At 40.4% G+C, this 16,327-nt stretch overlaps 1 protein-coding gene across 7 annotated transcripts in view; it reads right to left on the reverse strand.

The window, feature by feature from the left end:
- GON4L (gon-4 like) overlaps nucleotides 1-16,327 on the reverse strand; it is a 75,111-nt gene that overhangs the window by 25,944 nt on the left and 32,840 nt on the right. For 6 of the 7 annotated variants that reach the window (XM_041745514.1, XM_041745519.1, XM_041745498.1 and 3 more), the window contains 6 exons: nucleotides 15,117-15,167; nucleotides 14,701-14,796; nucleotides 13,552-13,671; nucleotides 12,595-12,765; nucleotides 8,774-8,966; nucleotides 4,115-4,216 (listed from right to left, as the gene is read on the reverse strand). In XM_041745514.1, the coding sequence (XP_041601448.1) occupies nucleotides 4,115-4,216; nucleotides 8,774-8,966; nucleotides 12,595-12,765; nucleotides 13,552-13,671; nucleotides 14,701-14,796; nucleotides 15,117-15,167 (733 nt within the window). Of the gene's footprint in view, nucleotides 1-3,669; nucleotides 3,826-4,114; nucleotides 4,217-8,773; nucleotides 8,967-12,594; nucleotides 12,766-13,551; nucleotides 13,672-14,700; nucleotides 14,797-15,116; nucleotides 15,168-16,327 lie in introns of those variants that run through there. The other variant, XM_041745534.1, reaches the window with a different exon arrangement.

Below are 16,327 nucleotides of genomic sequence, written 5' to 3' on the forward strand. Positions count from 1 at the left end.
AGTGGTTGAGCATCTGCCTTTGGTTCAGGGTATGATTCCGGGTCTGGGGATCGAATCCCACATCGGGCTCCTATGGGGAGCCTACTTCTCCATCTGCCTATGTCTCTGCCTCTCTCTCTCTCTGTCTCTCATGAATAAATAAAATCTATGGAAAAAAAAAAAGCTAAAATCAAAATGCTGGTCAATATGTGGAGCAAATGAAAGTATAACAAGAAGGTAAAATGGAAATCCACTTAGGAAAAAGGTTTGGCAATTTCTTTTTTTTTTAAGATTTTGTTTATTCATGAGACACACAGAGGGAGAGGGAGAGGCAGAGACACAGGCAGAGGAAGAAGCAGACTCCATGCAGGGAGCCCAATGTGGGACTTGATCCTCAGACCCAGGATCACTACCAGAGCCGAAGGCAGATGCTCAACCACTGAGCTACCCAGGCGTCCCAGTCTGGATAGCTGACCCAAGAAAAATGAAACATTTGTCTGGGAGAGGTTTGCACAAGTTGAGAGGAGCTTCATTCAAGATAGCCAAAAATTTAGACAAACCCAGGTGTCCATCATTATCTGGGAATAGATTTTAAAAAGATGAAAAAACTGGTAAAGTCATACAATGGAATCCTATTCCGCAATAAAAGGGGAAAAAGTAGTGACACATGCAATACAGATGCATCTCAAAAACTTGATGCTGAAAGAAGCTTTACACAAGAGAGCACACCTTATATAATTTCTTTTACATGAAATGCTAAAACAGCCAAATCTAATGTTATAGAAAAAAAACAGGGCAGCCCCAGTGGCTCAGTGGTTTAGTGCCGCCGTCAGTCCGGGGCCTGATCCTGGAGACCCAGGATCGAATCCCACGTCGGGCACCCTGCATGGAGCCTGCTTCTTCTCCCTCTGCCTGTCTCTGCCTGCCTCTCTCTCTCTCTCTCTGTGTGTGTGTGTGTGTGTGTGTGTGTCATGAATAAATAAATAAAAATCTTTAAAAAAAAAAAAAGAAAAAAAAGAAAGAAAAAACCAAAACAACGGTTGCTTCAGGGAGGATGGTGGGGAAAACGATCTGGAAGAGGCCTAAGGGAGCTTTGTCGGGTGACAGTTCCCTATTCCCATAGGGGTTTGGTCACACAGGTGTCAGGAAGTCAAAACTCACTGAATGGTACACTGAAGACTTGTGTAATACACTGTGAATAAATTTACCTAAAAAAGAAACTAGATAAATACTGAGCCCAAGTGAATGATATGCATGCTGAAATGTTTAGGAGTGAAGTATGCTGGTTATCTACAACCCACTCTGAAATGCATGAGGAAAACCCACGTGGATTCACAGATGGGACACAGATGGACAGAGATTCACAGCTGCAGAATAAAGCAAATACATTAAAAGTCAATTACAGAAACTAGGTGGTAGATATATGGGTGTTCAATGTACAATTTTTTCAACTTTTCTATGTATTTTAGAGGTTTCATAAGAAATTGTAATGGGGGAAGCCCGGGTGGCTCAGCCACCTGATCCTGGGATCTCAGGATCACACCTTGAGCTGAAGGCAGACACTCAACCACTGAGCCACCCAGGTGCCACGCGACTTAATTTTTTAAGTTTTTGTCATCCATGTAAGGATAAGCTCTCTCATAGCGTTTGTAACATAATATCAGACACAAGAGGACAAGGGGTAGGAACAAAACTGGAATTCCACCCCAGTTTTTTGTTTTAATTTATTTATTCATGAGAGACACACAGAGAGAGATAGAGACACAATCAGAGGGAGAAGCAGGTTCCCTGCAGGGAGCCTGATGTGGGACTCGATCCCGAGACTAGGATCATGCCATGAGCTGAAGGCAGACACTCAACCACTGAGCCCATCCCTCCATCCCAGTTTTGTATTGTTTTTTTTTTTTAAGATTTTATTTATTCATTCATGAGAGACACACAGAGAGAGAGGCAGAGACACAGGCAGAGGGAGAAGCAGGGTCCATGCAGAGAGCTCGACGTGGGACTCGATCCCTGGACCCCAGGATCACGCCCGGGGTGAAGGCAGGTGCTAAACCGCTGAGCCACCCAGGGATTCCCTCCATCCCAGTTTTAATGTACGATCACAGAACCCTATGACAAGAAAGGATGGCTCGTTATTAGGGCATCCCAGAGAAGTCCACTATTTGATTGGCAAAATCCTGGCTTGAGGACTGAGAACAGCACAAACTCCCGGAGAAGTTCACGGGCTAGGGGAGAAGACGGATAGGACCTGAGCAACCACAAGAGAGGGAGTCACTAAAAAACACATGAACTGTGGTAGAATGTGAAGCAAGAAATTTGCTAACTGGGGAGGATCTTCCTGAGAAGTGATCTGTAAAGTGAAGAAAATGACTGACAAAAAAGAAAGGCAAGTGTACACCAGGCTAAGAGCCAAGCAGAAATGAGATCTACTTCGCTGATCCGGCAGAGATGTCTCATTACCAACATACATGGATTAGATGCTTCTTCAAAGAACCTTCTCCTGGTTTCTGATACTAGACTTTCTTGGTTTTCCTCCTACTTTTCTAGACCTTCCTTCACAGTTTTCTCAAAGCCTTTTCGTCCTACACTCTGATTCCTTTTAACAGTTACTCTAAACTTAATTGTCCTAATATAGCAAGTAAGGGAATATCTTCATAAAGGAAATGGCATCCTAATGCCAAAAACAAGATGAAAAAGGAAATGAAGCAACAATCTAGAATATAAGTTTTAAAGGATCATGTTTACATAATTCTCTTTGCACAGAAAACAACACTATTTAAATTATAATAAATGTGTTTGAATGCTTGTAAAGCTTTCTCCATAACCTGATCAAGAGCTAACATCTCACTTTCACCATGTTGTGCATGCTATTCCAAGTCAGGGTCACGTACACACTCCATAAAAATCAATACTTTCTGACATATATGTTTTCTATCATTGGCAACATAACCAGTGAAGTAACTTTTTAAACAAATGATTCAAGCCAAGTCAAGTCATTGAACTGTTTTCCATGCCTCCAATCTTGTTCTCTTTACCCATCATATTAATATATTAAATTGGTGTTAAATCAATTTTGTATTTCTAAAATCCACATCAGTGCCAATGGATTTTCGTCCTGAAACTCTGAGCTCTCTTTTTTGACACATCAAAACTCAAATTCAAGGTTCTCCAGGATCTGAACACTGCTTATGTTTTCTATACCACTCACTTACACCTCCATACCAAACTACTTACCATTTTCCAAATGCATTAGTGTTCTTTCACAAGTCCATGGTTTGTGGGTAGTCTTCTACCTATTTCCAATATCCATCCATCCCGATTAACCCACAATTTCTTCTTTCTTTTTTAAAGATTTTATTTTTAAGTAAGCTCTACACTCAACGTGGGACTCAAACCCACAGCCCCAAGGTCAAGAGTCACACAGTCTACCAACTAAGCCAGCCAGGCACCCCTCACCCCAAAATCTTATTCCTCCTTCAAAACTGAAATAAAACATCTCATCATGTGAGTCCTCCCCCAGACCACCTACCCTCCTAGGCACCATCCACTAGGAGATTACATTCTCTTTTAGGCCACTAGGAACCTTATCTACAACCCCTCAGAGCACCTATCACTTTGTATTCTAACTTTTTCTGTTCGTAACCCCTACTTGAGTTGAGGTCTTATAGGATGGAAGCCATGCCTTACTCATTTTGGTATCGTAGGTACAACCCCAGCCGGGGGCAGCCCTGGTGGCTTAGCAGTTTAGCGTCGCCGTCAGCCCGGGGTGTGATCCTGGAGACCTGGGATCGAGTCTCACATCGGGCTCCCCACATGGAGCCTGCTTCTCCCTCTGTCTGTGTCTCTGCCTCTCTGGGTCTCTCATGAAAAAATAAAATCTGAAAAAAAAAAAAAAAAAAAACCAACCCGAGCCGGATACTGGACTCTGGGCAGGAATGTGGAACGTACCACTGAATGACTGACAGGCTTCCTAAATACATATGTAAATTTAAAGAATTACAGAGATAAATGGGTAGAACAACTCAAATGTCTCCACTTGAAAAGGCTGCAAACTTCACCCTCAAATATCTGCAAAGTAAACAGAGGTGGCTGTGGCACAGTCCCAAGGAATATTCCTAGTAAACAGACTCACTGGTGATTCTCACTGCCCGGTCAGTGCGGAAGTCCTCTGTGTCTGGTTCATCAAGGTCTTCCAGGAAGTTATATTCTGGATCATCATCATCATCAGCCTCATCTGGGAAAAAAATATTTCGGACACTTATTCTACACTCTGAAATCTTACATTTTCACTAGTGATTATACAAATCTGTTCCAATAAAGCACATTCTTAAGTTTTTTTTGTTTGTTTGTTTGTTTTTTCATTCTTAAGTTTTTAAATAACTTCTCCCCCCATGTATTTGCACAGCTCATTTCTGATAGCCGACACATCCCACCTAGTCTCTCCAATAAGCCAAATTCTTTCCTTCCTTCAAAAAAGACTTAAATCTGCCAAAATGCAGCAAAAAGCCAGAAAACTGAACATATAATTTATCTCAGTAACCCCACTATGACTAGTGCAGAAAAATAACACTTTTGTAAAACTATATATATAAAGGCACTGACAGTGAAAAAAAAAAGGACCCTAATTCCCAACAATTAGGGAAAAACTATTATTTTGATGCCTTAGTATAAAACAGTACATATGTGTAAACATTCATGAATGTCCAATACATGCATGACAAAGTACAACACAATATAACACACGATAATCCTCAGTATGAAAAGTTACATCCCTACAATAAGACTCAGAAATAACTAAAAATATACAAAATAAACATTCATTATGTTAGGGCACAGAAGAAATAGGGATGTTCCTCTAAGGTTGATGCTATGATTCCTAGATTAAAAACTGAAGAAGTAAAAAAAATAAAAAATAAAAAAATAAAATAAAATAAAAACTGAAGAAGTCCCTGAATTACAGAATCGTTACATAATAAGGTGATTTATATTATAAAGTTCCAGGAAAACTTTAGGTAAGTGATGTCTGGAAGAACATTCAGCGCTGATGGAAATGTCCTGCGCATGCCTGGCACAGTAACAGTGGCTCCTGGCAATAGGCGACACCTGAGAACTTGAAATGTCCCTAGTACAAGAGGGATGCCTGGGTGGTTCAGTCAGTGAAGCGTCTGCCTTCAGCTCAGGTCATGATCTCAGTGTCCTGGGACTGAGCCCCACAATGGGCTCCCCTGCTCATGCTCTGTCTCAAATAAAATCTTTTTTTTTTTTTTTTTTTTCATTTTTTTTTTTTCAAATAAAATCTTTAAAAAAAAAGAAAAAAAGCCTGCCAAACAGGAGTAACTAAATTCTTTACTACTATGTAGCCATTAAATGGGAAAAGTAGTCTCTGTGTATTACAATGGAAAACTGTCTGAATTATATTGCTGTTGTTGTTGTGTTTTTTTTTTTGTTTTTTTTTTAATTTTTATTTATTTATGATAGGCACACAGTGAGAGAGAGAGGCAGAGACACAGGCAGAGGGAGAAGCAGGCTCCATGCACCGGGAGCCCGACGTGGGATTCGATCCCGGATCTCCAGGATCGCGCCCTGGGCCAAAGGCAGGCGCCAAACCGCTGCGCCACCCAAGGATCCCTGTTGTTGTTTTTTTTAAAGATTTTATTTATTTATTCATGAGAGACAGAGAGAAAGAGGCAGAGACACAGGCAGAGGGAGAAGCAGGCCCCATGCAGGGAGCCCAATACAGGACTCGATCCCAAGTCCCCAGGACCACGCCCTGGGCTGAAGGCAGGCGCTAAACCTCTGAGCCACCCAGGTTGAATTATATTGTTAAGTGAAAGAAGCAAGTTGCAGATGCAGAGTAATACGTATACTATGAGTCCTTTCATGGAAAAAAATTATTGAGGTGAATATGTGCTTGACTGAATACACAGCAAATAACCAGAAAGCATTAAGATGAATATTCCCCTCTATGTACCCTTCCACAGTATTTTCATTTTTTTTATAATAAATGAGTATCTTTCATTAAAAATAAAAATATATATACACACAATTTTGATTCATAATCACTGGGAAATCCACACCGATTAGCCTCAACCTAACCTGAAGTTTTTCACTCATTTATACTCATGTCATAATATATTAATTTGCATTATTTATAATATAGCTAATTTTTAAAAAAGATTTTACTTACTTATTCATGAGAGACATAAAGGAAAGAGGCAGAGACACAGGCAGAGGGGAGAAGCAGGCTCCCTGCGGGGAGCCCAATGCAGGACTCAATCCTAGGACCACAGGATCACACCCTGAGCCAAAGGCAGACGCTCAACTGCTGAGCCACCCAGGCATCCCTATTTTGTTGCCACAAGAAAATTCTCAGAGAGATCTGTGAAATGGATAGAACTACATTTGTCCCTGTTCATGCCCTTCTGCAGAGATTCTGAGCCTTGGTATCATGGAACTTGAGATGGGTTGGTAGAAAAAGGTAGTGTCAATGAATAAACATCAAGAGATTTATAGATCCCAAAAAACTTTCCTTTTTTTTTTTCCCAAAAAAATTCTCATACAAAAAATCTGTGATCCCTCTGTATCATGAAACTGTCATCATGGGTAGGAGCTTTCATAATTATCTTTATACAATATTTGATTTCTTCCCCCCAAGCCTGTATTGTTTCTATAGTTACAATGCAGAGACTAGATGGCTTGTAGGAGGACGTCCCAAAACATCCGTAATATACATAATCACCTATCACCTCCCTCATATACCTCCTCTCCTCGCTGGCGCTGGCATTATTGTCAAACACCGGGATCCCTGGGTGGCTCAGCAGTTTAGTGCCTGCCTTTGGCCCAGGGTGTGGTCCTGGAGTCCTGGGATCGAGCCCCACATCGGGCTCCCTACATGGAGCCTGCTTCTCCCTCTGCCTGTGTCTCTGCCTCTCTCTGTGTATCTCATGAATAAATAAATAAAATATTTAAAAAAATTATTGTCAAACACCCTTCAAAGGCCCAGCTCAATTACCCTCTCTTTCATGGAGCTGTCTCTGAGCTATCCTAAATAAGAATGCTTTCTCCCTCTTAGAAAACCTTGGAAGAGCATTTATGCCACTTTTATGGCATATCTAAATTTATTCAAGTTCATTCATCTGAAATGTACTGTGCATCTAACAATGGACTTCCTGCACATTTTAATCTTTAATGTAATGATTATTCCCCCCCTCCTTTTTTTAAGGCTTTATTTATTTATTCAACAGATAGAGAGCACACACATGCAGAAGCAGGGGGAGCAGCAGGCAGAGGGAGAGAGAGAAGCAGACTCCCCGCTGAGCAGGGAGCCCGCCACAGGACTAGTCCCAGGACCCTGGGATCACAACCTAAGCCAAAGGCGGATGCTTCACCAGCTGAGCCATCCAAGGGCCCCAGGATTACACTCCTTTCTTTCTCATGATTCTAGCACAATGTCTCATAAAAGAAGAACACTTGACAAATATTTACCAAGTGATGTATCACATAATTAAGAGCTCCATAAGGTCTATTCAAGGACTTACTCTCTTTCATTCACTTATGCTGACTTACTCCTAGCCTTACCTACACAAATATTTATTCAATCTATCTCCATCAAAACTATATGTTCTCTTATTTATCTTAATGCATTACTCTTGGGATGCCTGGGTGGCTCAGCAGTTTGGTGCCTGCCTTTGGCCCAGGGTGTGATCCTGGAATCCCAGGATCGAGTCCCACGTAGGGCTCCCTGCATGGAGCCTGCTACTCCTCTGCCTATGTCTCTGCCTCTCTCTCTGTGTGTGTCTCTCATGAATAAATAAAATCTTTAAAATATATATTTTTTAAAAAAAACATTACTCTTTTCAACATGCAAATCCTATGTAACTGTTTGTAGAAAACAGAGAAAAGAATAAAGATGTTCTCTGTAGGTTGTCTGTAATTAGACTTTTTTAAAAAATGTGAATCTTCCACAGCACAACTAGAGAATATTTTGGTCACTCTCTACTGAAAAGTCAAAAGGAAACAAGAACAAAATTTCCCTGGTTTTACCAAAAGAATGTGCCAACATCTGGAATCACTATAAACTAAGACAATCTCTAACATCTTCTAAATCTACCAAAGTTTTATTGCACAAAACATGAACAATGATGCCCAATTTCCACTACAGTACAAAAAAATCCCCAAAGACAACTTCTATAACATTTCTTTCACTAGATTAAAGTAGTTTCAGTTACATTTTTTTTTAAGATTTTATTTATTCATGAGAGACACAGAGAGAGAGAGGCAGACATATAGGCAGAGAGAGAAGCAGGCTCCTCACAGGGAATCCCACACAGGACTCGATCCCGGACTGGGATCATGCCTTGAGCCGAAGGCTGACACTCAACCGGTGAGCCACCCAGGCATCCCATCAGTTACATTCTAAAACAAAAAGGACTGCAGTAGGAATTCTTACACCATGGATGACTGTAGTCAATACTGTTTTTGTCCAAAAAATGCTCCTTCCCCACTTCCGGAAATACTATCACATCTTCTGGACAACTGCCTGCTCCAAGCACTCTATTCCCATGGGTGCTGCCAATCACAGGACTCCATGCTGAGTCCCCTATCAACACCATGCCGCACCAAGAGTGGGCCTGTGACCACACCAAGCCAATCTGAGTTGTTCCTCTGGATTTTTCAAACTGGAGCCCATAGGGAAGAGTCCTTCCAATGTGAAGACAAAGCAAGACGTAAACGGTGTGCTCATGACCACAGGAAAAAAAGCAGGTCTGAGAAGGCAAACAAACTCACTTACCCTCATTTCCCACATCATCGTTCATGAGTCCTCCCAGCCAAACCTTCCAGTCCTCATCATCTGCTGTATTGGGGTCATACATGTCTGGAGTGATGTCTGGAGCCCGGAGTTCTGCCTCTAGCTGCCCTAGGGGAACATCTTTCAGAGGCATCTTAGAGCGGGTTCGGAATGCGATAAGGCTATCATCCATGGGCTTGCAAACAAAGAAGGGATAACACATGTCACTCAAGGCTTGGTGCTTCCTAATTCTCCAAACCTCCTCAGAATTCTTGTACCTGCACACTTCTCTTCTTGGCTTAAATCACAAGGTCTCTTCTCTAAACAATTTGGGTCTCTTATACTCTGAGAAACTTTAAGTGATATCAGTTTTAAAAACCAACATTTCAAAAACATTTATAATAGCTTTACTAAGATATAATTTACACTCCATAAAATTCATCCTTTTGAAATGTGTAACAGTGCCTTTTATCATATTCACAGAGCTGTGGGCCTTCATCAGTATCTAATTTCAGAACATTTTCTTCGCCTCTAGCAGAAATCTCAATCCTACTAGCAGTCGTTTCCCAGTCCCTGACAACCACTAATCTCTATCTCTATGGATTTGCTTATGCTGGACATGTTATATGAATGGAACCCTACAGTACATGGCCTTTTGTCTCTGGCTTTGTACTCACCATGATGTTTTCAAAGTTCATCCATGTCGTAGGTGTGTGTCAGTACCTCACTCCTTCTCACTGCATAATAAAATCCCATCTACACTTTGGTGTGTCCATTTATCAGGTGATGGAAATCGTTGTTTTCACTTCAGGAAACTTAATTTTAAGTAATGCCACAATGACCATTGTGTACTCTTTTCTACTAGGATATATGTGTTAAATTCTTCTGGAGTAGACTTTCTGAGCCATAGGGTAACTATGTTTAATTTTTGAGGAACCACTAAACCATTTTCCAAAGTGGCTACACCATTTCACATTCCCACCAGCACTGTGTGAAGGTTCTATATTACTACATTTCCCTGCCAACACTTGTTATTTTCCATCCTTTTTATTATAGCCAGCCTAGTGGGTCTGAAATGGTATCTTGTACTTTTCATTTGCAATTTCCTAACAACTAATGATGTTGAGCATCTTTTCACATGCTTACTGGCATGCGTGTCTTCTTCAGAAAACTATTCATATCCTTTACCCATTTTTGACCTCGGTTGTCATTTCATTGTTGAGTTATAGGAGTTTATTATATATTATGGATACAAAGCCCATTATGCCTATGTTTTCCTCTACTACTTTTATAATTTTAGCTCTCATATTTAGGTCAGTGACTTACTTTGCATTAAGTTTGTATTTGGTGTGAGGTAAGGGTACTTTACCTTTACCAAAAGTACTTTATAAACTTTTGGATCTGGAGCTCCAGTAGTCCCAGCACCATCTGCTCAAAAGACTACTCTGGCACCATTACTGGTTTTGGCATAGTTGTCAAAAATCAGTTGACCATAAATGTAAGGATTTCTGGGCTCTCGATTCAGTTCCATTGATCCACAGAACTATTTTTATGCCAGTACCAACCTGCATTGATTAATTTTGTATGATTACTTTAACTTTGTAATAAACTGTGAAATCAGGAAGTGCAGACCTCCAACTTGTTTTTTGAAGATCGGTTTAGCTATTTTGGATCCCCTGCATTTCCATGTGAATTTCAGGATAAGTCTATCAACTTCTGCCAAAAAAATTAAAAGCAGCTGGGATTTGGATAGGGATGGTACTGAAGCTGTAGGTCACTTCAGGAAGTCCTCCCTGGATGACTGCACCCATGTACTGACAGACTTCTCGGTTTCCTCCCTTGCTCTCCTACAGACTGTTGCCCACAACTTAACCAAAGGGAAATGTTTAACATGAATCAGAAAATATCACACAAAGCTCTTCAAATGTGAAAATAAAATCTAAACTCCTTATCATGTTCCCAAGACCCCCCCATTACCTAGCTCTTGCCCAGCTGTCTCACCTCACCCCTACTGTTCTCTTTCATCATCCACAGGCTTCAACTTGTTTCTGTCCCTTATACACATCAAAGCTCTGCATGTGCAGTTTCCTCTGCCCAGGACACTTTTCCCCAGATCTTTTAGATGCATGGCTCCTTCTAAGTCAGATCTCAATTCAAATGTCACCTCCTCAAGGAGACCTTTTTTTTTTTTTAAAGATTTTATTTAAAAATATATATATATTTTATTTTTAAATAATCTCTACATCCAACATGGAGCCTGAACTCACAACCCCAAGATCAAGAGTCAGGTGCTCCACTGACTGAGCCAACCAGATGCCCAAAGAGGTCCCTTCTGGTCATCCCGTGGAAGCACTCTGATAGGCATTACCTGATTTCTCTGCTTTTATTTAGTTTATAGCACCTACCACAACTTGAAATCATCTGTTTATGGTATATCTCTGTCAAATAATCTATAACCTCCAAGAGGAAAGAACTTTCTGTCTTGTACACTATTATTCCCCAACTTCCATCATTTGGGATGTGTATGAATAAATGGTTACACAAAATACTATCACCCCACCAACACTATTTACTCACCCCAAAGCAGAGTGATTAGACTAAATGACCCTTGGATGGGGTCATTGGAAGGGTGTTCCATTCGATGTTCTCTTTTTAAATTTTTGGACATATTTTTCATTAACCTACAAGACTAGTGGAAAAAAATAGAAACATTCAAAAGAACTGACTAAATGGTGAAATTTAGAAAGTCATCAATGGACAGTGACCAGTGTCACGACTGTTTCCAGCAAGAATAAGCAATGGATGCTAGAATTAGTGGGCAAAAAGATGTCTGGCCTCAAAGCATATCCCCTTAAGATATGTATTAATTAATTTAACAATGAAAAAATAACTTTATAATAATAAGGAAATAAAGCAGACATCACCATAACCATGGGATCCCTAGTCACCCAAGAGATGTCACAAGCCTTCTGATGTGACACACTGGGGAGAGCAAACCGATTCTGTGGTATTTGGGCCAAAAGTGCATGACCTGAATCTAATTATGAGAAAATATCAGAAAAATCTGAATCGAGGAACATTCTATAAAACTAATAGTCTATACAGGTCAAAAATGTCAAGGTTATGGATAACAAATACTGAGAAACTGTTCCAGATTAAAGGATGCTACAAGGGGCACCTAGCTAGCTCACTCAGTAGAGCATGGGATTCTTGATCTTGGGGTTGTGAGTTTGAGCCCCACGTTGGGTGCAGAGAGTACTTTAACAAAAAATAAATATGCTAGGAGATAAGACACTACATGTGGTCCTGGACTGGGTCTGGCATCAGGGGGAAATGTTTCTTTTGCTAGAAAGGGCCCTATTAAGACAACTGGTAAAATCTAAAAAAGAACTTTTCCAATATTACTTCTCTTCATAATTGAATGTCTTCAGTTTTAGAAATAAACATGACTGTGTTTAAGGGTAAATGAGCATCACGACTGCAACATACTATAAAGTGATTCAGGTAAACAAGTATGTGTACAGAGCGAAAAAGCAGGCGGGAACATGAAGCAATTCTGCTAAAGATTACAATCAGGGTACTGCGCTGGAAAGCTGTTCCCATGTTCTACCTTTTAAAATGCTCTCCATGATGTACCTTAGTCCTTCCCCAGGAGCTGCAATTCTCAAAACAAAACAACATGAACCAAACAGACTATCAAAGACCTGCATTTTCATGACTCTTACTCAGTCACCAGAATTTCTGTCTTCCCGTCTCCCTCCCTAACCTGAGCGGCAACATTACTCCATTTGACTTCGTCAATGATTAAGAGTTATGCTGTTTACCTGGAAAGAGTCCATGCATATGGGACTGGAGGCCAGCTCCTCATCTACTGCATGCAACTTCTCCATGAAAGTACTGTCCCTGGTCTGCTTGGGCTTCGGCGGGGGCGGGGGCCCCATGGGCACGACCTCAGCACTGATGTGCCTGACGGCAGGGGCAGGGACCTTCTCTGCCTGATTAAAAGAGACAACTGTGTTAAAAAATGAAAAGGAGGGAGGGAGGAGAGGAGAAAAAGAAGGAAGAAGAAGAAAGAATAAAAAAGGAGCAGAGGGCACATCTTGCCCATACTGGTGCTACTCCTCTTCCCATCCAGAAAGAACTCCATAAAAACAAAAGCACTGTCATATATTAATTAGGTTCCATTGTATTTCCAATGTAGCCAACAGGATGCCACTTAGTTTACCAAAAGTGGGAAATCTAATAAAAATGGCTTCAGGACAGTATTAGAAAGAAGACAAAGGTGGAAAAGAAACTGCTCATCACTTACATTTGGCCCTCAATGAAAACTCAGAAAAGCGCTCTCCGAGTTCCAGTTTCCCTCTCAACTGTTCACTGACTTAAAGGACTTTGTTTTGTTTTTACGTTTGGTTGGTTGGTTGGTTGATTTATTGAGAGAGAACATGAGCGAGCACACAGACAAGCAGGGGGATGGAGAGAGAGAGAGAATCTCAAGCAGATCAGTGCTGAGCACAGAACCTGACACCACCTCAATCTCACAACCCTGAGTCACAACCTGAGCTGAAACCAAGAGTCAGATGCTTTACCGTCTGTGCCACCCAGGCGCCCCAACTTAAAAGACTCTGAAACCTGAAAACTTCTAACCAGCCAAAAGGATGAGGAAGGAAATGACACAAATAGTGATCTTGAAGCACTTTGGTAAAGGTGACAGCATGGCATCATCGCATACGGCCAGCTTTCTGCAGTCCCCTTTCCCTCATCTCTTCATGATGCAGACTCACCTCTGACAGCATGCTCCCCTCCTCATCGGTCTCAGTCATCTCAGAAGATTGCCTCAACCTGGACTTCTTTGCCCCCCGTGGAGACGAAGCGGTACTCTCAACATCACTTTCCAACAAACTCTAAAAAACAAATCCGGTTCACATTTCTATTTCTGCCCCTGCCTCATCCCACTGAGTCTGAAGTATCTCAAGAAAATGAACCAGTTTAGTCAAAGTAAGAGAAAATAAGGCTTAAACAGAAGTTTAATATTCTGAAGGTAGGCACACAGATCAGACTGTGATCCTCATCTGAAGTATAAGACAATGGTTTAAAATTCCTTTACAAAAAAAAAATAAATAAATAAAATTCCTTTACCAAAAAAAAATAAATAATAAAATAAAATTCCTTTACAAACAAGTCAAATACACTAAGAAACAGAATATCACCCAGAATGAAATGAACACAGTGTAGCCTTAAGCAACAGTATTGACGAACCAGAAAGGATTAATTATGGAATAAAGAAAACAAAAGCCAGACACTATGGGATGCCTGGGTGGCTCAGCAGTTAAGCATCTGCCTTCAGCTCAAGGCGTGATCCTGGAGTCCCAGGATCGAGTACCATGTTGGGCTCCCTGCATGGAGCCTGCTTCTCCCTCTGCCAATGTCTCTGCCTTTCTCTCTCTGTGTCTCTCATGAATAAATAAATAAAATCTTAAAAAAAAAAAAAAAAAAAAAAGCCAGACACTATAGAACACATACACAGTCCACAATAGAAGGTTCAGAAACAGTACAAAACAGGACTAGAGTGTGTCATGTGCATACATAGGAGAGAAAACTATAAAGAAAAGAGCACAAGGAGTGCATTGGCAATGCTAGATTTAAGGACTTTGGAGAATGCTTCATGACCTCTGGCCTTATTTAAGCTGTATTTTTAAGTTTTTATTCTGTGTACACTTCATATGTTACATATGTGTTCTATTTCATAATATAAAACATGAAAACATGAAGGGAGTAAAGAAAACAGCTCGCAGTCCTGGATTTATGCAAAGAAATTAGCAGAAAAAACTGTGTCTCCATAGTCTCTACAGAACAGGTAACAATATTCAGGAAGCTTTACTGAGCCCAACTGTTTCTACATTAGCAACTACCACTCACAAGGGAGCACTGACCTCTTCAGCCGTCTCATCTTCCTCTTCATCATCTGGCTGGTACTCTTCATCTGAGGAGTCATCTTCTTCAAGGTGGATATCCACAAATTGAGGAGGCTATGTAAGTACAATCACAGAAAGAAATGAATAGGAAACACAAATCATATGTATTTGGAAAGTAAGAGGAAAAAGCAGAGCAGGAAAAAATAAATCCTAAAGAGCACAATGAGCAGCTAAAGCAAATAACAAGAGGCAGGGGTTAAAGAGATCTCTAGCATGAGAACCAAACCTAAGAGGAATAGGAAGGAATAAAACAGATCAAATTAAAACAAGAAGATAGAGTCCACTAAAATTAACAAATAAGAAAGAAGTACTTAGGTTTCAAAACTGATGAAGTCTTTCTAGAAAAGAATAAGAATTACCTCTTCCAAGTTTACCTTAATTTCATTGGCCTTCTTAATTGGTGAAATATTCCATGTTGGAATTACCTACCAATAAAGAATATAAATTATGTTCTCTCAACTGAAATAGATGAGTTTTCATTTTTATTTCCTCTTCATCATCATAAACAGCCACATACCTAACATGCATCTGCAGTGATGGAGGGGTATTATCTCTGAGAGTACACTCTCAAATATTTGACAGACTTGCCAGAAGAAGAGGAAAGAAGAATCTATTTCCATCATTAGCATTTCTGTCTTAAAGCTAGTTAGTTAAGACTCTAGATACTAGAGAAAAGTTCTCTGTCTTTCCTTTTTTGTTTTTAAGTAAACTCTACTCCCAACATGGAACTCAAACTCACAATCCCAAGATCAAGAGTCACATGCTCTACCGATTGAGCCAGCCAGGCTATCTTGCCTACTTTATATTACAACTTGCGTTCACATGGAACAATGAATTTGAAAACTATTCGTAGGGACACCTGGGAGGCTCAGAGGTTGAGCATCTGCCTTTGGCTCAGGACGTTGATCCTGGAGTTCCCAGATCGAGTCCCATATGGGGCTCCCTGTGTGGAGCTTGCTTCGCCTCCCTCTACCTATGTCTCTGCCTCTCTCTGTGTATCTTATGAATAAATAAATAAAATCAAAAATAAATAAATAAATAAATAAAATCTTTAAAAAAAATTATTTGTAAACTATAATAGTACACATACTTAAGATATCATAGGTAATAGTAACTTTGGGGCGTCAATATTTTTTAATTACACAAATCCACTGTGAGTATGCATCCTGACAGCCAACCATGACCAGTTTTTATGGAAGGAAAACTTATTTTCAAACAGTATCGGAAAAAAACAAGAGACAGATATACAGATAAAAAGCAAATATGGGGATCCCTGGGTGGCACAGCGGTTTGGCGCCTGCCTTTGGCCCAGGGCGCGATCCTGGAGACCTGGGATCGAATCCCACATCGGGCTCCTGGTGCATGGAGCCTGCTTCTCCCTCTGCCTGTGTCTCTGCCTCTCTCTCTCTCTCTCTTTGACTATCATAAATAAATAAAAATTAAAAAAAAAAAGCAAATATGGCAAAATTTTATAGTTGTTAAATCTAGATGGAATATTGATTCACTATAAAATTATGTCAACTTCTTATATGTTTTAAAATAACAGAGTTGGGGGTGCTACAGGGCTCAGCTGGCAAAGGGTCTG

This window comes from Vulpes lagopus, chromosome 1, assembly GCF_018345385.1.
Source record: "Vulpes lagopus strain Blue_001 chromosome 1, ASM1834538v1, whole genome shotgun sequence".
NCBI lineage: Eukaryota > Metazoa > Chordata > Mammalia > Carnivora > Canidae > Vulpes > Vulpes lagopus.